Source organism: Notechis scutatus, chromosome 1 (genome assembly GCF_049901735.1).
Source record: "Notechis scutatus isolate UNSWTSFEM ecotype Mainland chromosome 1, rNotScu1.2, whole genome shotgun sequence".
Taxonomy (NCBI): domain Eukaryota; kingdom Metazoa; phylum Chordata; class Lepidosauria; order Squamata; family Elapidae; genus Notechis; species Notechis scutatus.
Genome location: NC_142009.1, coordinates 138,675,197 through 138,699,717, shown reverse-complemented (window position 1 = coordinate 138,699,717; position 24,521 = coordinate 138,675,197). Strand labels below are relative to the sequence as shown.

General features: G+C 39.1%; 1 protein-coding gene across 3 annotated transcripts in view; it reads right to left on the bottom strand.

Moving 5' to 3' along the window:
- KCNS3 (potassium voltage-gated channel modifier subfamily S member 3) overlaps window positions 1-24,046 on the bottom strand; it is a 44,696-nt gene extending 20,650 nt beyond the window's left edge. Inside the window, exons 1-3 of one of the 3 annotated variants that reach the window (XM_026675581.2) lie at window positions 23,897-23,993; window positions 13,953-14,114; window positions 11,039-12,564 (exon numbers count right to left, since the gene is read on the bottom strand). In XM_026675581.2, the coding sequence (XP_026531366.1) occupies window positions 11,039-12,515 (1,477 nt within the window). In that variant the 5' untranslated portion in view covers window positions 12,516-12,564; window positions 13,953-14,114; window positions 23,897-23,993. Of the gene's footprint in view, window positions 1-9,135; window positions 12,565-13,952; window positions 14,115-23,896 lie in introns of those variants that run through there. The other 2 variants (XM_087947062.1, XM_087947067.1) reach the window with 2 other exon arrangements.
- Window positions 24,047-24,521: the final 475 nt, after the last annotated feature.

The following is a 24,521-nucleotide window of genomic DNA, read 5'->3' as shown; positions in this document are numbered from 1 at the left end:
TGAAAGTAGGAATGGTGCAGGAATTCTGGGAGTAGATCTTCGCAAAAGGGTTAACCCTAACCCACCTCTGCTTGAAGCAAACATTATGAGCAACTGACCTATCATGACAAAAAAGCTTTACCTTCCAATTGCCTGGGACTGGACCCAAAATAAAATAAACTGTTCCTGGAAGGTTGTTACTTCCTACCTCCTAGGAAGAACATCATGGCCATCTGCTAACCAGAAAAGAGAAAAAGGAAAGGGGCTTTCTTTTCAGCTAGACACTGCCTTAGCCTTGGAGCTATAGCAGGAGTGAGTAACTTGGGGTCTGCTTGATATTACTAATCATCAGCCTAGGCCATGAACAATGTTAAAAGGTCCTGGAAGTTGTGATTGAGCAACATCGCAAAAGGCCACAGATACTTCACTCCTAGAGTTGAAAACAAGGGAGAAGGTTTGCTTTTCTTCAGCTCTGTAGATTAGGAATGGCTTTTAAGATGGATGGCTGGATGGAAGATAGAGAGCACACACACATTGTATGTGTGCATATATATAATTGCCATCTTCTTTCAGCCACAATGAGGATAAAACTGATAAATCGTGCACAATCAAGCATAGCTTTATTCACTGCTTTCTTCTAAATTTAGAAGCTGCAGCAGTGTGTGCAGTGATTTTTAGTTCTTGTTTTCAACATTTCAAGCCATCAGAAATAAAGCCCATCAGTGACTGTCTTCTATCTCCTGAAAACACTTCTGGCTGCCATTTAATAGGCATTTATCTCAGTATAATTTCAGGGCTCCTCACAATCCAAACAAAGGCAATTATATCATGGGAAGGTGACTTTGAATAGGACTAACCCAGGGAACAGTACAGAGTAAAACTTTTTCAGCTCCAAGGGATGTTATCTGCAGAGATTACTGTGCAATGGCCCCCCAAAAAATAGGGTTCAAAAGTTGTGGGTTTCAACTGCTTCCTCAAACTTTTGATGTTTAAAGGTTATATTTTCTAATGGATGATTCCTTGCCTGGCTGGTCCCTATAGGAAACACTGGGATCTTTTTTTAGATCCAGTTGCACCCCAGTTCAGCAAAGGCATTTAGGATTTAGGCAGTGGTGATATAAACAGCTATCATCATTAAAATGAACAAGGCTATCAATGCTAGGCATGGAGGGTAGATTTTTTTAAAGAAGTTCTGTTATACGTAGAAAAACAGAAGCCACATGGGGTGGAGCACTTGCAATCTGTGGCTATGGGGATAAAAACAGAGGCACTTTAGAAGCAGCTATACCTCCACCTTCCTCCACTAACATAAAGGATGTCTTCCTATGGGGATATTGCGCTAACCTTGTGCTTCCTGTCCTATTTCTACAATGCAGAACGACACCGTTCAAATCCTTATAAACAGCCCATCATCTCTACTTCAGGAGCAGAGAGGAACAATTTGAGCAGCCCTGCAAAAAGGCCTTTAAAATCTAAGTAGGGAATTTGATGATGGTGATGTTCCGTCTAGAACAAAATGTCTGGGTGTCAGTCCTCACAGTGTTGAGTTTCATCGCATTCTTCATAGAATTTAGGGCTAGATGAAGATACTGCATAATGTATCAAGTCCAGGAGCTGAAAGGGTTCCATAACCACAGAGTACAAGATCCATTAATTACAGTACGAATGCAACCTCACCACACCAAGGAAAATTTATCCCTAGTTTATATATAGAAGGCAACCACAAAGAATAGGGAACTATATAAGAGTTTAGGACAAATTCTATGCTAGAAATGGGGAAATGTTGGTAACTGGAGACTGCGGTTGACAATTCCCATCTGTCCTCTTGGATTCTTGGCAACAAAATCTGCATCTTTACTTTTTAAAACGACAATAAGCCATCTGGGTATCAATACAGGGCATTTTAGCCTGTGTAAAAGGAAATTGGGTTTACCAACAGTGATCAAAGAAAACTTTTGAACCGGGAAGCAGATATACTCATATGCTTCTCTCAGGGGTGCAAAAACATTCTGGTGTTTATGCCACTACTACTACCGATAATATCTGCTACACAGTTGCCTACTCAGAGAGGGAGTCTAGTATACCAGTTAATGACCCTGACTCCTTTGGCCCTCTGGAGAATAGGTACAACCTGGCTTTTCCAGACAATCTTTGGTGATTAGGCTGGAGTAAATTTGGGCTGTTATAGTTTATTATTGTTTTCTGATTTTTTAAAAAAATTCTATGTTTTGTATTGTGCTTGGTTGAGTACCTTAGAGCCTCTGAAGTAATATGTATGTATGTGTGTGCGCGCATGTGCGTGTGGGCAGAGGAAAAGAGAAAAATATAGCAAACTTTACTGCACATAACAAAACCTTATTTTCCTGACATTCAGTTTCAAGGAGAATCTCCACTCCCTTCCTACTTTCAAATTACAGAGATAACAGTGTCTTTAAAAAGAAAGCCTAACAGAACAGAAATAATTCAAGATGAAGCACCAGTTCTATCATAATTTACTCATGTGTTTTTTTCCTAATGTGTTATGTTCAATGAGTAAGTTAGCATGAGCTCAAAAGATAAACAATTTTAACTAGAGTATCCATATTCCCAAAGCAATTACTAATCACTGGCTAAAAATGGTGAAAAATGTATTCTTGGATACTTTCCAGTGCCGTATCATCTCCCATTCGCTCAAAACCTTATATTGCAGTCTTAAAGCCCTAAATAAATAAAGCTTCACTGTGGCGGACCTCCACAGAGATGAAGATACTTCAAATCTTATGCAGCACTCAACAAGTCCATTAATAAAAGGAAAAAAAATAACATTAAATATTTGTTTAAGGTAAATCTGAAATAGGGATGTACTTTGAATTTTGGCTTTGAATTTGAAGCCAAGAAGATGCTTTAGAGTAGGTTTGGTGTTCAGACTATATTGTTAACATCTCTTTAATCTTTTCCTGGGCTCACAGGAATCACATAAACCACAGAAAAATATACAGTTAGGTTCAGGAGGAGCCAACAGACTGTAACGAGGCCACTATGGAGCAAGCAGGGGTGCACTGCTGTTGCCACTTGACTTAAATGCATGATTTCCTAGGAGAGCACAGCTACCAGGTTCAAACAAGACACATAAATGCCCCATAAAAAGACAAGGAACTGTGAATAATGTAACCATAATTCAGTACAGGCTGAGTGTAGCAACATCCTAGGTTGGAGTCTTGTCTTCCAGAAAATTCCCCACCTCTTCCATGAAAATGCAAAAGTGTTTCACTATTTAGCTATGGATCAATTTATTAATAGGATTGAAGACATCTGAAACCTTCCTATTAAAACAACTTTTTAATGGTAGCCACAGGCCCATATAAAGTTGTAGGGCAGGGGTCCCCAAACTTGGTAACTTTAAGACTTGTGGACTTCAATTCCCAGAATTCTCCAGCCAGCAGAATTCTGGGAGTTGAAGTCCACAAGTCTTAAAGTTACCAAGTTTGGAGACCTCTGTTGTAGGAGATAACTAGGCTGAGTCCGAACAAGTCATGAGTTCCTTCTCGCCCACAAGAGTTCTAAGACCAGTCCACCTTGAATTCCTTATCTACCACCAATTTGCTTGGACCATTAGTAGTTCATATTCTTATAGAGAGCTTACACTTGCAATAGATCTTTATACCCCTTTGAACTGCTTGGATCTCCTGCTTTCCCTGGCGCCTGACAGCAATGTACCTACAATATATGAGGAATAGTTTAAGCAATAATATTAATAAAACGTAATAAAAATATAAACAGAACTAAAATACAGTAAATAATTATTCTACTTAATCACTTTCCTCAGCCTCTTTTGAAAATACTACAGTATTATCACGTTTATATGCTTCTACAACAAATATTACTGCAGGAGACTTCTGATTTATTAATTCCACTGGATAAAATGACTTTTAATCCTAACAGTTCAAAGGTAACAGAAAGAGATCTTAAAAAATTGAGCACAAGGCAGGATGTACCTAACTTTTTAATGATTTTCACTTCACTGCGATTAAATGACTGATAATGCTAAGAGGCATACCCAACTGATCCTTTCCCATCAGCCACAGGAATTTTTATAAACCTTGCTAAGTTACACAAATTGCAGAATGTGGTTACTTAGGCCTTTTAAAAAGAGAGCATCAAGGAACCAGGGGATCAAAAAAGAGGTAATGGTTTTCTAAAAGCTATCAATTCTTCCAAAAGAGCTTTCTCCAGGTTTCCGGTTTGTCGGCTTCGCGAGCGGTAGGGATTCGCGAAGCTGCGCGATCCTGCGCTAGCCGTTTTGGGGCTTCGACCCGGACGGGTGCGGAGCAAGGCTGCCCTGCAGGGGTAGCTGAAGGTAAGGGGATCCGGAGGAAGGGTTTGGGGGTGTTGCAGACCCCCTCCCTGGCCGGCAGAACCCCCTGTTACCAGGGCAGTGCAGCGGCGGTCCGTAATGGCCGCCACAAAGAAGTTGACAGCCGGGCAAGTATGCGCAGGAGGAAGAAGAGAAAGTTATTGAAAGTAAAAGTTCTTCTTGGTCGACCCAGGGCTTTGAGATTTATTTAATTTAATTCCTGGAAAAGATGGTTTTTGATGATTTCTTCCACAAGAGAAAAAAAGCGGCTGTTTTGAGGTGCTGAAGGGAAAGTTTACTCTCTCCTCCCGACGGAATTAAGCCGGAAGGGAGAGGATAAAGAAAATATATAAATTTGGATCTTGTTGGAGGAGATGCCTTGAAGACTTGAGGACAGAAATACAATCTTAATAAGGCTTTAAAATATAGACTTGGATTCTTTTTTTTTATTTGTTTGATACCACCCCTGGAAGAGGAAGGGGGAATTTTGGCTTGCTTGGATTTATTGAGGATTGTGGATTTTGGGATTGTTTTGCCTTTCTCTCGGAATATTTGGTTGGTGTAAGAAGAAAGAGGAATAAAGAAAAGAAAAGACTTATTTATAATGGCTTTCCTTTTGAAGACCTGAGGGATGAATATGAGCAAACAAAAGCAATCTGCAAAGATGGCATGGAAAAAGCTTTTCTATTTCTAGAAATGGCGCTGGTCAATTACCAACAGACAATGGAACAGATGGAAATGGAAGAAGAACAACAAGGAAGAGACGAAGACGCCATCTTCATTGAATTCCAAAACTTATCTAAGGAAGAAGGAAGGAAGAGAGCAAGGAAAATGAAGGACTTAAGATCTAAAAACATTTGAGAAAGAGAAAAATATGATGCAAAGTAAATATAATGATAACAAACAAGAGAAAAAGGGAATGCAACAGAGAAGGGATCCCAGCAAGGCAGAGGTTAGAAGAAGAAGGGGGTAGGAAGATTTGGTGGGGAAGAAAGAAAGGGGAAAGGCGGAGAAAAGCCTCAAAGCTTTAAAATTGGATGGGAGAAGAGGGATTTTTTAGAGATAAAGGATGAAATATAATTTTCTGTAAGAAAGATTCTGCTAAGGTACAGAAGATGGTATTGTAACATTTATATTTGAAATAGTAAATTAGAATGCTTTAAGATTTAATAAGAAATTAAAATGTTGAAGTTTTTATTAATGATTGATTTTTAAAATGTAATAAAATATCGAAGGAAAGGAGGATACAATGTATTTAAACATTTTTGGTGGATAGAATGTACCAAGCAGAACCAAATTGGGTATTTGTTATGTTGAATGTTAATTTTACTAACTTAGGGGAGGATAGAAAGGCATCATACTCTGATTAGTGATTTCAGGAGAAATTTTTTCTTTTATTATAAGAAGAGATAGAGGATAAATGAATGGGCAAAAGATACAATTTAATGATTTAATTAAGATGGATTAAATAAGATAGAAATGTGAAGAGTGATATGTGTTATTATTTTAGCCCATGCAAAGAGAGGTAACTGGGGCCAAGGTACTTTACTAAAAGATTTTTTTATGTTTGTTTGTGTTTGTTTGTGTTTTATGAGAATATTGGGGAAATTATTGTAGAAAAACAGGGAAAGATTCAATATGTAATGATTTGTTTGTTGTTGAAACTTTTAATAAAACTTGTTTTAAAAAAAAAAAACAAAAGAGCTTTCTCCAGATTTCTAACAGATTTCAATCTTTTTCAACATCTGCTGCAGAAAGCACAGATTTATGGAGGAGTGGTGGGAATAAACACCCAATGAATTGCTGCATTCAGGAAGCTGGAGTTATTGCATCGCCTTTCTCAATCAAATTTCCCAAACTCGCTTAAAAAAAACAACAACCAAGGAAACCAAAAGGGCATTTTTGCATTTTCAGACTGAGTGAAGAAAAAGCAAACCTCCTTTCATCTAGGAAGCGACACACTGCTTTCAAAAACTGAATCATTCCCAGTGAACCATTTACAACTTCCATCTGTTCATACTGTACGAAACAACCTTAAAAGTTACATCCACAAAATAAATGTATATAATGAACCCTGTATTTCATCTGCATTTCACAAGCAAGGCTTGTATCTAAAATAGCAGGAAAGGTCCCTGCAGCAGCAGATTATTACAATCTAAAGCAGGGGGCTCCAACCTTGGTCACTTTAAGACTTGCGGACTTCAACTCTTTAAGTCCACAAGTCTTAAAGTGGCCAAGGTTGGAGACCCCTGATCTAAAACACAAAAAGCCATAATTTGGAAAGGGTCTCAAAAGTCATCTATCCCAGTTCTCAATCTTGCTTCTATTATTAATGGCTGAATACGGTAATACTTACTCTTTTAACTGAAAACTCTTTTAAACAACTCACTATAGAAAAGAGAGCTTTGTCTCTAAGCTATATATGTGCTCTTCCTGCGTTTGTTTGAAAGACCCACAGCAGGGGTGTCCAACCTTAGCAATTTTAAGACATGTGGACTTTAACTCCCAGAATTTCCCAGCCAGAATTCTGGGAGTTGAAGTCCACAAGTCTTAAAGTTGCCAAGGTTGAACACCCCAGACTCAGGGCTTAGACCAGGGGTCCCCAGACTTGGCTCCGCTGGCTGGGGAATTCTGGGAATTGAAGTCCACAAGTCTTAAAGTGGCCAAGTTTGGAGACCTCTGGCTTAGACAATTAACTGCTGCTACCAGAAGTCTTGTTCATCCTGCCTCAAAATCATCCTTCTCCTAACCTAAGAATGAGCAACCTGCAAGCAGCTACACAAAATGGCCAACCCCACATGATGCAAGAGGATTTGAATTTGTGGATAAATTCATGTAAAATTAATGGAGGAGACCGTTGAAAAAAGGGGAAATGTTTTTAGGGAATTATACTTCCTAAAAATTATGACATGTTAAAAGTGTTGTGCCTAGTGGTGAAAAGCTTCCAGAATTCAGCTAAAGATTTGACACCTTTAATGATTAATAATGTATGTGTATCACTGAATCCAGCATAACCTGACTAGACAGAACATAGATGACTCTTCAAAAACAGCAGAACTTGTAGAAATTACCATTTTAAGAAGTGGACTATATCATGAATATTAATTGCTCAGGTAATTTGAATTAAAAGAGGTCAGTGATCCAATATAGCCAATGCAATTATGCAGAGTTATACATTTAGCGTGCGGATGAGACAATATGGGATTCACTGAAGGAAACATTTCAAATATGAATAAAGGCAAGAACCTGAATCAATTATTCTCAACCTGCTGCCCTGCAGATATGCTGGGAGATCAGTCAGCTCAGCCAAAAACTCTTTTGAGTTTCCTGATAGAATAGGCATGAAATTTGGTAGAGGATTCCCTCCCCCCTTTCAAATCCAGACGGTTAATTTTTCCGTGCTCTGCCTGGAGGCCTTGGAGATATACTTAGTAACACTGTGATGTCATGAGCCGGTGGAGCCAATATGTATGAATTATTTGTCTTTTCACTTAGAAAGATTAAAGGTTATCCCCTCCCGCCCCCACATCACAAGTTGCAAGTAGATATGACTGCGAGATCTTTACTGGTCCAATGTTATCAAGGAAACTTTGTGGTTGAGTTGAAATTTAATCTTGACTGACCCCGGCTGTTCAACATTGTAATCTAGGAAGAAGGAAAGGCTTGCAGCAAAATGATAAGGGACAATATTAGTAAGGGAACCCCACTCATTCATGAAAAAAATATGGAAAGGCGGGACTTTCTTCATTTCCGTTTCTACAAGGCCAAGGGAAGATTGTTGTTTTTATTTTTATTAACATGCAGCTGGAGAAAGTGATGTATTACCCCTTTGTCATTTTTGCATACCCACAGCTGGCAAAAGGTGCTGCTATGCTATGTTAACTTTTGACCCCATATCCCGTAGCCAATGTGTATTAACTTTATTAATTTAGAATTCAAGAATACAGGACCAATGAGATTGGGAAAGACTATTTTGCAGCATAGAGAAGTAATCATATTATCCCTCTAACTTCTACAAAGTAGTTTCCTTTAAGTCTGGTGACTTTGTAAGAAAACGCATATGTATTTCTTGCACTTCAACAGTAGAGTTGTTATTATTGGTTTTTTGTTTTAGTTTTAGTTTTGTGAGTTGGGGTGATTTTTGCAAATACTGGAGCAGGAAAACTTACAGCTAGAATAACAATACCTTGAAGTTTTCTAGTTGGTACTTTCTATTAAAATGATAAATAATGTTTCTTCTCTTTAACACTTACTGGCCTTCTCAAACACAGGCAGGCTGAGATACAAGATGACCAGAAGAAAACTTGTTGAAAATGATAGTGATAGGAAGAACTATCACTAATATTCCACAGATGATTTTGCTAAATTGCTGGGAATGACAGGTTAGTAATTTGCAAATGGATTTTGGTGGTTTAAAATTTTTTGGGTGTTACTTGGAACCCTGACAGGGAGCTGGTCACACACTCTGGCTGCCACAAATGTAGGACATTCTGTTTCAGGGAGTGTATTGCAATAGGTTCCCTGGCTTTAAAAGCTTTTGCTCTCTATGTATGAGGTCATCTGATAATCTGACATCTTATAAGGATTCCCCAAGATTTCAAGCAATGGTTGGCTGACATCAATCTATCAGAACGACAATGCCATAAACAATGAAGGCTGTACCATTTATAGCAGCTCCTAATGAATGCCTTCTATGTTATCAGTGTAGAAAAATGGAACTAGCTTCTTCCTGGATCATCCTGGATACCGTCATCATTACCAAAAACCAAAGAAGTACACAGGCGAGAAGCCACAACTCTCCCAACAACGCAAAGGCACAACTTGACATCCAGGTTTTTTATTCAGCCATTTGACAAAGTCTACCACACTAAGGAAAGAGAGGGCATTGTGCTTTTCAAAATCAGAAACCAATCTAACTGGGGGGGAAAGAATCACATTTTATTGTACAGGAATGAATTCCCTCAAGTAGTCCTGGATCCAGAGTAGCAAAAAAGACATCACTGGGGCTTGATCGATAAAGAAGAAAAGGAGGTCAGCCTCAAAACTACTACAGCCTCCTGTCCTCTCCCCAGGTTCTTCTTATCACTTAAGAAGGTCAGATTGGGCAGCAATTCTATAGGGCTAGGCACTGGAACCCTCAATAAGGCTGTCTAGATGAACTGCCTCTCCACTACCCATGTAATTGGCACTATTGTACTGCAAATACTGCTGCCACCATTCCATTCTTTTCTGGTCCTGGAGCCACAGCTGGCAACTTGCGATACCTGGTCAACAGCAGGATACCTAGAACCTGACCAGCAACTTTGCCTTTATGGGCTGTGTTGCGATTTACGGTAGTGACAACAGCAGCAGCTCCATTACTAGGAGGAAGTAGGAAGGAGGCTCAGAACTCAGACCAACAATGGAATTGGTCATTATTGTGCAGAAATGTAAATACTGACTTTATGGAAGCTCTTCCAGGAGTGCAAACAAAGCCAAACCTCTTGGTTGCCAAGTATTATTCTATTCTCCCCAGTAGCCAAAGCAGAAATAGCCATGGAAGAACAGAGTCATGTGAAAGGATGGAAAGGTGAGGTTTTAAAGTGGGTCAGTGAGAGTCCTGAAATTCACTTCCTGTTATATAGTTCTGCTCTGCTGATTCAAAGGACACTATGTGATTTACTCTCAGTAACCAAGAGGCATTGATTTGGATTGTACAGGTTGGTAAACAAACTATGGCTTTTAGGATCCTTATAGCTATCTTATGTAAAAATTTCAAAGTCAGTGAACTGACAACCTGATACTCCCATAGTTACCACAATCTGATTCACAAGATTCAGAAAGCAGATTCAAGCAGCATAATAGAAGCCCAAGGGGCTACCTAGGAGATATAATGTGTTAATCCCTTCTGGTCAGGCATGCAAGTTTGATGTCCATATGTCGCAAGATAAATATGAAGCTATACATTGCATTTTATAAATGGGAAGCAGAGATTAAACTTATCCCTTCGGTTGGGTTGCTGATTAACACCTGAGGCTTTTGTAAGTTTAAGGAAACCTAACAAAGGTATGTCTATGGAGATTTTCAATCATCCAGGTCATGGTTGTCCCAAATGTGCTTTTTCAAGAGGAAACTGGATTTTCTGGTTTTTCTTTGAAGACATTTCGCTTCTCATCCAAGAAGCTTCTTCAGCTCTGATGGAAGGTTCTTGGATGAGAAGCAAAACATCTTCAAAGAAAAACCAGAAAGTCCAGTTGCCTCTTGAAAAAGCACCTTTGGGACTAACAAAAGTATGGCTGAGAAATTAAGCCTCTCTATGGAACAGGAGTTTCTGTGCTAGCAGGCACCCATGATTGACGTTAAGAGCATCTGTAACCCACATTAACAGGTTTTCATCTGCACTTGTATACATTTCCAAGAATATCTGCATTTTAGAATTCCACCTCACTGGGGCACACTTTCTACTTGCACACAATTCTCCCTTTCTCTGGAGACCTCAATCCAAACCATACTTTGTCCAGAAACAAACACCCAACGCCTTTTTCCTATGTCATGTTAAAAGCTAAACCACAATCTGTCTAGCCTTAAGCCTCATCTAAACAGTAAAGAATGTGCGACTTCACAGCAAAGAATGCCCCTATATGGCAGAGAGTTAAATACCCTGAGAATCAAGTGGTCTTTATAAAAGCTGTGCTGATATTAGAAAGAAACCGTAAAGAAAGAGAGATTCAATTCATTTTCCTGTACCATTCTGCAAAGATGTTGCGTTATAAACATCATCAAGATCTTGAATACTGGAAGCATCTGTTGAATCTTGATCGTTGGCTACAATTCCTACTGAAGAAAGGCTAGAAATAAAGGAGTGCATCTTTTTTGCATAAATATCCCTAATGTTAAAATAAGGGAGGTCATTTGTCTTTTCCTTGGGAGTATTATTGCACTGATCTGTATCGATATCCTTCTGCTTCTGATAGTATTTTGAAAACTTGTTGAAAATGATAGTAATAGGAAGAGCTACCACCAATATTCCACAGATAATGCAGCTTGTGCCAATGATCTTTCCTCCAAGGGTAACTGGGAAGGTATCCCCATAGCCAACGGTAGTCATGCTGATTGTGGCCCACCACCAGCAAATAGGGATATTACTCAGCTCTGAACTGTCATGATCTTTTTCCACTGAGTAGACCAGAACAGAAAAAATAGAAATCCCAACAGCCAAGAACAAAAGCAGAAGTCCAACTTCATGATAGCTGTGCCTTAAAGTTGCCCCCAAAGACCGCAATCCAACAGAATGCCGTGCTAGTTTCAATATTCGGAATATCCTCATTAAGCGTAGAATTTGAACCACCTTCCCCATGTTTTCGATGTCTTCGCTTTCTTCGTCTTTGGTGTCGACAGCCAAAGTGGCATAAAATGGAACAATCGATACAAAGTCAATGATATTCAGTGGGTTCTTCCAAAACTTCTTCTGACTTGGAGCAGCAGCTAATCTGATCATAAGCTCAGAGGTGAACCAGATGATGCATATGAGTTCCACAACATCCAGGATTGGGTTTTCAACCTCTTTGTCATTGACACCCACCTTCTGGAACTCTGGCATGCTGTGAATGCACATAGTCACAATAGATGCTAGGACCACACTTAAGGAAGATACAGCAATCAGTTTGGCTGATAAACAAGATGCAGGGTTCTCCATTCTGATCCATATATTCTTGCGCAACTCTCCAAACCACTGTTTATCAAACTTCTCAAGCTCCTTCTCAAATATGGAAGACTCATCATCAAAAGTAGAAGAATCTAGACTTCCACCTGGGCTTCTTTGATCCCATTCTTTATCAGGACATTCTTCTTTTCTATCTTGGTACCAACCACTACAACAAGTATCAATGAAGAGCTCGTTGATCCCCCAGTACTCTATTTCCTGGCAAAAGGAGAAGACACAAAGTTCTTCCATAACATGGAGTTTACCTGTGTAATAAAAATTCAGCACATATCTGAACAAAGAAGGGTTCCTATCAAAGTAATATTCCTTGTCTGCCACACTGTAATCATCGCAAAGTTCCAGAATAGCCTCTTCTGAATGGCACCTGAGTAGCTTCCCAAGCCTTGTATGAGGAAATTTGAGCAATGTACTTTGACCAATGGACTGTTTAAAACCACCAACATTCAAATTGACAAGCTCCTCATCTTGTCCTGGTCTGTGGAAGAATTCACCATACACCATTTTGATCACTGTGAGCTCTGCTTGCAAGGCACATAATATTACACTGCACCTAAAAAGGCAACACAAAACACAGGTAGGTGATCCAATCTAGTTTGGTGTTCATTGCAACTATTTAGAAAGGAAGGACGAAAATTATGAACAATACTAAATGTCATGAATGAAGGCAAATAATGTTGTAAGTTCCAATCTAAGTCAGTCATTGGAACCAGTGGTTTTGTCATCCGAGCTTCTGGACTCATGCTGGAGCCCAACATATTCTGGTAGAGAGAAGTTCCCTCAGGATGCCCTCTAGCATGAGTCTGAAAGCTCGAAAGACTACATTTCTGGTTCTGATGACCAACCCATATTGGATCTTGCAGTACTAAATGTTTTCAATGAAGTGCTGTTAAATTACTTAAAAGACAGTTAATTAGATCAGAAATAGCAAGTTTGTATACAACAAAGAATGCCTTACACTCTCTTACCTTTTCCATCAACCCAGCTATCTAAAAATACAAATCAGTAATTTTACTGCTCTCACAGTTTTATCATTTGAATTAATATTAATCTTTCAGATAATTTAAAAGTTGTTTTCCCAGGCAAACTTATTTTTCCTTTTCTCACTAGGGAGAAGTCCAGAATGGATTTTGGTTCCTGATCTGTTCCAGTTCTAACTCTGGACAAATCTCATTTTATTTGAAAGTGCGGATGTGCAACTTGGAAGACTCCCAGTGATTGCTTGATTGACAGGTGGATGCCATGGCCAGGATATTTGAAGCAAGAGGCCTTGACAACTCACACTCACCACAACTAGAACGGACTCCTGCAACATGTTCAATGTGAGGTTCTTTGGAAATCCACCTGGAAACTGCTATTGCTGCCCAGTGCAGATACCCACATGGTGGTGGTTGAGAACCAACTAATGCTTGTGTTGTGAGCACTGGATTAGTTTCACGTAGGATTTCAGGGAGAAGCCAAAAGGTAAAAGCTAGAAGGCTTGGCTCTTGGGTATCTTCAGGACTGCCTCCTGCACATAGAACTGGTTTGTCCCGCGTGAACATGCTTAGCATTTGGGTCCCAAAAAAGAGAATATATATATAGCTCAGGGTTGAACTGTGGAGTCCTCGGTGCTCTCTGAGCTTGGTTGTTTGCTTGCAGATGTTTCATTATCCAATTAGGTAACATCGTCAGTGACTTGTGTGGGGCTGTATAAATAATAGATAAGATTTTATAATCTGCAAAGGCTTGTTTTTAGCCTCTATTTATCTCTCCTATTATTTGTTTTTGATATTAAACTGGTTATGTGATCATGTCCAGTTTAATATCTATAAAACAAGCAAAGGCACATTATTTAGGACGGTACTTAATATTGGCATTTTAATTCGGTTGGGAAATAACTGATTGTCTTTTTTTCCCTCTCTCTCTTCATTTTCTGACATTTCTTATTTTGCTACTTACCAGGAAAGATAAAAAGTCTCTTCTTACAGCATTTACCAGTTCTAGAAGCATTTCTTACTGTAGCAGATTGTATCTACAAGCATTCAGGGGCTGCAACCAAACCAGAACTGGAATGACTTTCAAGCTGCCAAATTCTGCACATTCAAAAACATCCAAAGATACCTGAGGACAGGGAAAAAAACAAAAACAGGTCATGATTATTTTATTACCCACATAGCTTTTAAGACAAGTGGTGATGAAAACAATGTTGATAAGAAAAAAGAGATATACAAAATGTGGTTACAAAAGATTTATGTTAGAGGTTTTCATGACCTCTGAATTGATCCATGGTTGCCATTGGGGCCATGAACTATGGAGCTGCTCCCAAAACTCAATTCCCACATAAGGGCAAGTTGAAATTACTTAATATTATCAATCTCAAGAGCCAGCACCAAATCAGGCAGGAATGTCACATCACAGTAGGGAAACCAGTACAGCAATAACCCAAATAATCCCTATATCCAAGTTCAACCACAGGTTCTCACTTCTATATATCTGCAATACAGATCCTCTGGAAGCCGTGATTTGATGGTTGAGGTTTTGTGGTCAAAACGGAGCAAGTCAGAAGTGTTTGCCTCTACTTCTGGGTTTCCTCATGCAATCTGTGGTTTTACTAGCTGTCTCAGACTTCCATATGTTCTTTCACTACACAGCATAACTCTCACCAATGTTTCAAGAATCCTAATTCCCACCTTAGGACTAGAAAACCCATTAAGTTATAAAATTTAAAATTATTTTATTCATTTACAGGTAAATTTTGTATATTGTTATATTTTAATAAAAAACCTCCCAGCTTAAAATTTTGATGTCAATTATTTGAGGTCATTATTTTTAACGAACAGCAAGGATTATAAAGATCATATGGCTAGGCACAAAGCACCAAGTAACTGAAAGCTACTCCTGTGGTGTTTGTGTGTGTATACACATACACATCCCCCACATATATACATTCATACTATTGGCTTTTATAGGAGTCACATTTTCTATAGCTACATCTAGATCTGACTTAGGTACCTTCAAAATATCAGGATAATCACTGCAATTAAGTGTTGTTTAGAAATTTTATATTCTGTCCAATCTCTCATTGGCTTTGGAAGCCTTTCAATCACTAAAAACATCCATGACAATAACATTAAAAACTTAAACGATACACAAACTTTAAAGTAAAAGAGGAACATTAAAAATTCTGGGTAAATATGTTTTTTAAGTTCCTTTCTAAACTTTAACAATGATGGGAGTTCAATTTCAGTAGCAGCTTGTTCTTAATTTTATTATTCTGTAATTCTAATTTATTATGACATAATGATAAACAAATAAAATACCAATAGCAGTTGATGCTACAAAAATACAGACTTTGATAGTCATCATAAATTCTGAGTGTTGGCAGGGGCCACTGAGGTTATTAAATCCAATTTTCTGCTCAATGCAGTCATTCAGATTAAAGTATTTGTGATGTATGACAATTTAAGGTCTCCTTGGTCATGTCCAGCAAGCACTATTTCTCTGAGTAACTGACTTTCCGTTCCAAATGGTGTTACCGTTAGGAAAACGGTCTTGCCATTCAGTGAAATTTGCCTTCTTTTGACTTAAAGGAATATCATATATATTTGCCATCTTGAGTTCCTTATAAAAGTAATAAGGGGGGGAATCTAATTATTATTGTTTTGTGTCTGTATGTTGGAGTGATAAAGAACATTGACATGTCAAAAACAGTATCCTCTGAAACAATAAAGGTAACATAACTGACCCCACAAAAAAAGTGCCAGGCTTTGAACTACCACATCAGCAATGGATAATCCTGAACAAAATTCGCACCTAACATAGCATCTCTGGTCTCTGTATAAATGGGGCATGGTATCCTCCCCTTAGTGTGACTGCAGCATGCCACGTCAAACTGTAGATCACATCATGACCGGTTATAAGCTGAGGGCATATATCAGCCCAGTATCTGATTTTTTAAATATAAACTATGCTTCGCTTCAATGGTTAGATGGCCTAGACCTTGGTATTTGAACATAGATCTTTTTAACATTCATATTTCATTGTGTTCTACTCCTCTAGATGAAATGTTAATATATATTGCTAGTCCATATAAGATATGCCATATACTAAATAAATAATCCTCTAGACATGCCTTATGCCATTCCCAAAATGATCCAAAGTGTTCTATTTTGATGTTAAAAATAAAATCCTGAAAAGGACACATAGATGTCTCACTTAATGAATACTCATTGAATGACCGAGATTCAAGCTGCAACTCTGTCATATGCCAAGGACTATCTATACTATAAAGAGATTAGTGAGCACCCGGAATGGGCTGCTCCCACAAAAAAAATTAACATCATATTGTACTGACTTTGGTATACCAAAAAAAGTACTTTTTTTAAAAAGGAGTTAATTAAGGTTAATGGACTGCTAAGCAGTACAAGAAAAACATAGTGGGAATAGCTTGTTTAAGATAGTTCACTGTATTTATATATGGATCATTAGCTTCATTTTGTTCAACCTCCAACAGTACAACGCTGATTCCACAAAATATGAGAATTTGCAAGACATGAATTGGTCAGTTTAAAAAGGGAATATGAGAATATACCATAAACAAATATTCACTAAGATTCTTTGAATGAAGCTCATTTACCTAAAACATATGTATTGCTTCAACTACAGCCTGGCTTTATTTGGGCCAAGATAATCAACACAGCTTTAGGCACTCTGATTTAATAAAGATAAATCCTGACAGTTTATATCACTTGAATGAAACATAGTGCATCTAATTAGAAGATTGTAATGGTAGACTCCTTTCCATCCGTTGCCTTGAAGACAGCCACTATGATCAAATGTTCTTTGACAGGTTGGGAGGTCTGCAAGTTACAGATCAGGCATTTCAGAAAAGTGCAAGCTAGGACCATTAAATAAAAGAAAAGATTAAGTAACTAGAACTACTTGTCCCAAAATCAGTTTTGCACCTACTCTCAGCCACGTTCTTGAATGTATACGGCAATAAATTCTGCCAAAAGCCTTTCCATTGCATTTGGCTTGAAACGCCATCCAGCATGAATGCCTAATCCTATCATTCAACTGTGTAGAACATGATCAAGTAGCTTGCACAGGTACTGTGCCAACAAAGATGTAGCCAGACTAAGAATAACTACTTTCTCTCCTTTTTAATAAAAAAGTATAAAATTATGATTATGGAACTTTTAATAAACAACTAATGAGGAACAAAATATCACCAAATATTTTATGGTGTTTTGTGGCTTTATTTTTTTACAGTTTGAGGTTTTAATTGTGAGCTACCCAGAGTTGTGTTTCAAAATGAGTAGCCACCCAAATATTTTAAATAAAATATGACTAGTCTTTAATTTTTCATATAAAGTCCCCATTAACCTCTCTCCATCATTCAATATGAATCTAATGTTTAATAGTTACAACTCTTTCTCAAGAATGATTCCCAGTCATGAATAACAATGCATCTCCTTCCCCAAATACGTCCATGGAAATAAAAATACTAACTATTAAGTGAATTCTAACAAATTTCCAATACATTGATAGGCATCAATTTAATACACAAAGTCAATTCCATTACAAGTATTTCTATTTCTATTCAATCTTTTGGATAGAGAAATTTAGCTCATTGAACCTCTTGGACTTAATCTGCCTTCTCCAAAGCAAACGGCTTTTGAAAATCATGTTTGCTTGTGGTTAGCATTTCAGACATGGTAAAAAAATTCCATACCAGACTTCTAGTGGGCTTTCTAATACAAAAGAGGCAGGTTGCTAACTGTTGTTTCCACCAGAGGCCTCCAACATTCATCTAAACTATAACTGTACTGTAATAACAACTTGAAGTCAAAAGACATTTTTAAAATATTATAGTATCACCTAACCAGCAATTTCACCCACGGAAACCTGCAGTTGTTTCACATCTATACTGGTGGCAAAGGAAGAGTCTCCAAGTAGCAAAATACTACACACAAATATATAAGAAAAAACTAGCTGATTTCTGAGCAATATTTTTTTTTTAAAGATATACATCTAACATCATTAAAGGAACTCTCAGTTATGGAGGATATTCCATCACCAACTGTGGTAAAATCTAATCCAGCTAGATTAGAGGGAGATGTTAAAAGGTACCGAGCTTAGATACTGTACCTTGCATTGCAGAACGTGGCACAGGTCTTATCTCCCCCCAGAATCCCTGAAGACTTATCTGAACATTTCCAAAGGAATTAGTGAGTTGGTAAGGTTCCTGTAACATATGTAACTAACAATAAACCTTCTATTTGAGATTACTGAAGAGTGGTTCTGGTTGCTTGCACCTGACACTAACTCTAAGATAGCCATCTTCAGCAAAAGTACTAAATGGACCATTCAAATTTAAATGGCCTAAACCAGGGCTGTCAACTTCTGGCCCACGGACTGGATGCGTCACGTGCTGGCCACGCCCACGCCTGGTTTAGCGAAGGGGAAAAAAGTCCCAATACGTCAGTAACGCTGTGTTAATGATGTGAGTTTGACAACCCTGGCCTAAATGATTCATGAAATAGTTGAATTAGCATTCTTCGGGAGGTTCTGGAAGACTTTAATAACTTAGAAGGTTCTAATGACTTGGAAATTAGAATAAAAGGATTATAATATACTTGCTTAACCCATGTGGCACCCTCCTTACCTTCCCCAAACCTTTCTCTGCCCTTATCCCCACAATCCTACAAGCTACCCTAACGCCACCCAACCTCTCTGCCCCTCATTTGCCAAGCAGGTTTTCACCCTATTGTTTCCACATCAGAATATCCCTACACCAGGTTTGCCCATGAACCAGATGCATGTGTTCTGAATCCATGTATAAACCAAGTGTACTTCATACTCGATTGCCCAGTTTCGACATGAGCAGTTCTACACACAGAACATTTTGCAAATACCTATTCCCTCTTTTAACCGCCATCTTTTGTTCCAATTCTGGACTTCAGGTTGAAGCTAGAATTTTTCCTATTGGCTGTGATCCAGAAGATATGTTATTTGTTTTTCCTGTAATTTTCTTTATCAGCATTGCTCTACTATTTAGTTGATTGGTTACCATCTTTGCCTTGCAGAAATTTTGGTAGGCCCCATCCTTATTCCTCTCAGTCAACCAAAGTCTGAAACTTCCAGAAGGCCAGACTTTGTAATTCCTACAAGTGAGAGCTAACATACAGTTGGAAGAATCCTACTTTAACTAGAATTTATGAAGTGTAATCACAAAGAACCATCATAAACTCAGCTTTAGAGGAAAAAATAAAACAAAAGGAAGATGGTTTGGGAAATTGTCTCACGAGTTGGAGGTTGAACAAGTGTCACGGAGCCATAATGAAACCTTGAGTAAAGTGATCTCTAGGTCTCAATGTATTTTTTCTCCAAGTTAGAAATGTTTCTTATTCTTACCTAAGGATAACAGTTTATGCAGCCCAGTGAGCAAATTGTGCAAAATGTTTTCTTTTCAAATGTGAACATCATTGTTTTTCCTTTCAGAAAGGAAGAAAAAAAAACATTTTACATTTATTTCAGCCTGTTTTATTGCCCTGCCTTACAAAGTCAAAGAGAGAACATTGAATTGCTTAAGAAATTTCCATTTTGTAGATCATATTTACAAGCAATACAATAAGGAGATCATTTGCACAGGTTCAATCCCACCGGGCCGGAGAATGCATTCTTGCAGCTGCAGTTTGGCACAGACTGTTTAAAATTGCTGAAAAAACATATAGCAAAAACAAACCCATCTAGGAAGAAGCCTGAAGAGTAATTGAAAATATATGTAGCTTTGGTAATAGTCCTTTCTAGTCTTGCTACTCATTGATTTGATATTGGATGATGGGTGGTGTTTTACAGGCAGCTTCATTCAGCCTTTCTGAGTCAGTGGGACCCACACATTATGGACTGGAGGAAGAGGGTAAAGGGAAGGCTTTTGTCAGAGAAAAGGTAACTTGTCTAATCCAGCCCCGCTTTCACTTTGGAGTATTTGTGAGGACTTGCAAAGCCATTACTGTATATCATCAGTCACCCAGCTAATCCTCCAGATCGCTGCAGCGAGACACTCTTTGAGCAAAGTGATTCAGCAAAAGCTGAATTGGAGCCAAAAGCTTTCACATGATTACACTTCCCAGGTGACATTGATTTGGCCATTAAGACTTTTCACTGCTCTGGGAAAGTGTATTAAATAATTAGGATTTACCCAGAGGGCCAAATGCCTGTTATTCATTCAGTTCCCCCATCTTCCTCAACCAGACTATGATCGCTTGTTTTGAACTGTAATTGTGGGAATGTTTCCTGATGTAACAGGGGGTCAAGGCAGGGCAAAAATTGACCTACCCTCTTTACTTTTTGTCCCTAAAGAATTATTCAAAGCAGATGTTCCCATCTTTTCTAAAGGTCACCTATTTATAAGAGAAGCCCTGGTTTTATAGTCCATGAGCATTCTTGTTATTACTACCAATTTCAAATTCTTATACAATGAAAAGTGCAGTAAGAAATAAAAAGTCGGAAAGGAATTCTTTAAACATTTCTGCCAGCTCCTTCATTCACTGCTCTTTTTGCCTTTGCCCTTTTTTGCTTTCAGTAAAACTTATTCTTGACCCCAGATCACTATTGTTGATTTTCTTTTTCTTTACAAAGTTTGTAAGGAATGCATCATTATTACTAAGTAATCTGTGGAACTGAATGAAGCTTAATCACCAGAGTTATATATACAGTATGATATACTGTACATTATATTATATTACATTATATTACTTTTCATTTCAGGAAATAATTCCAGCCCAGCATCATACACATTTTCTAGTTGTTGTTAAATCACTTACACCTTGTGGTGCAAGTTCAATGTATGTTTCTTTTTTTAATAATTAGTATATATTTAAAGTTCAGTGTGTGTATCCAAACATGTGCATGAAACAAACCTAAGTACCACAATCAGAAGGGGCTGAGATTATTCTTGGCTTCTCACTGTTTCTACATACAGTGAGATTATGCAACTCAAGCTTGGCACTTGTTTTGGGGCCATTATCAGCTGTACTCCCTAGACTCTAAGAACACACTTAATTCTTCATACTTTGGAAGAGCCAATTAAACATTTATTTTCTGAAGTGAAGTACAGTACAAGTTTCTTAATTTCAATTGCAATATAAGTGAGAATGTTTTCACTTCCATAAGGTATATTTACACATTTAAATAACAAGACTTCCTCTTAAATACATATAAACAACACATCTACTCTCTTTAAACTCATCGGTTTTGCTATTAGACTTAAGCTATGTGTGATTGGATCCTGAATCTTAAATGTACATGCAGTGGTCTAGAAGTAAACCTGAAGGTATACAACTGGAATTACTGAATTCCTTCGCAGTAAATAAAGACTCTTAAATTTGTTCCGGGATTTGTGTGTGTGTGTGGGGGGAGTACAACAGAATCCTGGTTCGATGTACATAGAAAAAGGCATTCTGTAGCCAAATGTAAACAATCCACTTCCATTTTTTTACAAAGGTAGAAAGGAATGGCTCATTGCAAAGTTTGGTCGTTTCTGGATCCTCGGCCCAGAAGTTGGCAGGTTGCATAACTCTGCAGATGAGCTTGCAAAAATTTCTCAGCCTGTCATCACTGGTCAGAAAGCCAGTTCAGCAAGACAGCCAGCAATAGGCCTTCTTAAGCAGTTACCTGCAAAGTCAATATTCCAGGACAATTTCTGCAACAAGGATAAAGACTTCATGTCATCCACTAAAACTTTAGGCGCATGTGAAAAAATTCACCAAAATCACTGCTGGTCATTTTTGGAATTTCTAAGAGACCCAAACCAGTCACTGATGCTGGGTAAAACTATAATTCAACATCTGTAAAGGAAGATAGAGGGGGAGCATCCAGCTTGTTCTTTCTTATCCAAAAGAAGCCAGAGTGTAGGAATGGACAAGAGCCCAGATTGGGACCACGGTATGATGAGAACAAATTTTATTTGTTCCTCCTATGTTCTTTTCCCATAAAATGCCCTTTGATAATGTCCTTGGTTACACTATTGCTTCAGATTCCTCATGAATGAATGCACATCATAATTGCTCTTTTTAAGAACTAACAAGGCCTAACAATATACTACTACTGTAACAAGGCATATGGCCCTTAGAAATCCCCTCAAGTTCTACCACACTTGCTTCTACCAACAAAGCAAATAAGTTGCGGTTTAATTATATTTTTAAATGGCCATATAAAACATCTAAAGTAATAAAAACATAAGCCACCCGATTCCACCACAGAGACACAGGTATAAATCCACAGCAGTCATCAATCCAGCCCTTCTTCCCCCTTGTTCCTTCTCTTGCTGAAATGCATTGAAATATATTTCTGTACTCTTGTAACTAATGACTTTCCACTTTTGCTGACAAACTGGACTAAGATTCAGCACAACGAGGCAGAACAAGAGTCAATGTTTGCAGAAACAGATACTTCTCACTGATGGGTCACATTACAGAAATATAAATTGTACCGTACAGCAAGCTCATTCCATAGTCCATAATTAATGCATCTGAATTTTCTGCCTGCTTTCTCCTTTGCTTGGGAAAATTTGTTCCCATACTTCTCTTTGCATAAGACTTTGATCAATGACATGTTTATTGCTGATCAACTCTCCTTCCATCTTCTGGGAAGAACTATTAAAAAAAGCATTAAACCCTTGCAAACACACTTTTAAAATGCAAGTAAGATGTTCTAAAAAGCAAACAAACTCTTGATTTGAAAAGGATATTCTGCTTTTAGGGTTCCAATACTGTTACAGCCAACTGCCTAAGGAACCAGTGCATGGTTGCAGTTGTAAACAATGCTTTAAAGGAAATCCATCTAAACGCCCATTAAAAATATATTTTGGAAAAATACAGTAGATCTCTGCAGCGTGATTTTCTTCCCTTGGAAATAAGAAGCCTTTCAGGAGCTATAATACCGTAGCAGAAGGAAGCACAATACCCTTGCTGGGAATCCTAAACATTTCTCTTCACAAAGCACAGTCAGAAAATAGGAACAGTCCAATTCCACAGACGTTTGTGGCTAGAGCAGTTTCAAGTTAGAAGGTAAATATCTTGCAAGGAACCGGATCACCATTGTTCAAAGCATTTTCTGTTTCTTAGATTGCCTCTCCCTTCACACACGCACACCATACACCACAAACACACACAATTTTCCTCATCCCCATTCTACCGTGCCTATACGACACCTGTTTTTTAAGAAAAATGTCCATCTCAAACTGACACTCCTCCCCTCCGGCGCCGCCTTTTAATCCTACCTCAAAACACGAATAACTTAGCTCTAAAATTCTGCCTTGGGAACCGACGAGTTTAGATAAGAGCAGGCTACCCTGCAGCCCGCGCCTCCTCTTAGTAAACCAGCGCACACTTGCAACGCAAAGGGGCGACGTCCCAACCAAATCCAGGCCATCGGAGGGGAGATTTCAGATCCCAGTCCCAGACGCTCCGTCCCGGCCGGGCTCCGATTTTCTAGCTAGTATAAACCCGGACGCTGCTTTCCTTTCCTTCATCGATAGAGATTCCGTTTTATGAAAGGCGTCCCAACCGAGAAAAGAGAAATCACACCCGGGTTCTTTTAGCACTCGCCGGTGGCGGGAAAACTTGGAAGCACCAGAAGCCGCGAGGAAGGGCGCCGACGCTGCAGCGCACGGAGTAAAGTTTCCTTTGCCCCGGGACGATTGAAGGGAATGAGGAGGAGGGCGGGGGGAGAAGGAAGCGAAGTGGGGAGCGGGAAAAAAAAAGCGAAGCAGTGGCCCGTAACTTCTGCTTTGCGGGTTGCTTTGCGGATGGGCAGCAGCGAGAGATCGGAGGGCTGGAAGAAGAGACCGAGCGCACACCTCTCCGGGCCGGCGCTGGGGAAAGGAAGGTTGCAAATACCTGCAGAGCGCAACGGGATCGAGCAGAACAGGGGGCTTTGTGGGCGGCCGCAGCGGAGAGCCTAAACAACGCGGGCGACCCGAAGCTTTGAAAGATGTCCCGGTGCAGCAGTGAAGGTGGAAGGTGGGGGGGAGGAGCGCGAAGCAGGGAAAAGGGCAGGGCTTGAGGAACGCGGGGCCTCCTCCTTCCCTCCCGCCGTTTTCGGGTGGCGTCCCGTCCGCGCCCCCCCCCTCCACTCCGTCGTCCCTGCGGGGAAGCGCCTGTGAGCAGCTCCGGGAGTGCAGGTGAGAACTCCCTTTCCCCGCCGGGCAGTGTTTTTTTGCAATGCGACGGGAAAGGGATCGCTCCTCCGCACAGCGCGGCTAACAACTTTGCGGACCGGGAATGATGGGAGTTGAAGTCCAACGCGTGTAAGCAGGTTGGTTGGGGAAAGCTGCTATAAAATGGTACAGGGTGACTTGTTTGTGTTATATGTCGTCCCGCTTCCCCCGCCCCCCGACTCCAGTATTCAAAGAAATAAAATAACGGGAGAGATGAGAAATAAATATATGCAATCATTATCTGCTGCAATAAAAGGGCCGGATTGGGAACAACAGAAAAACGAATCCTGGGCTAAAAGTCTCTA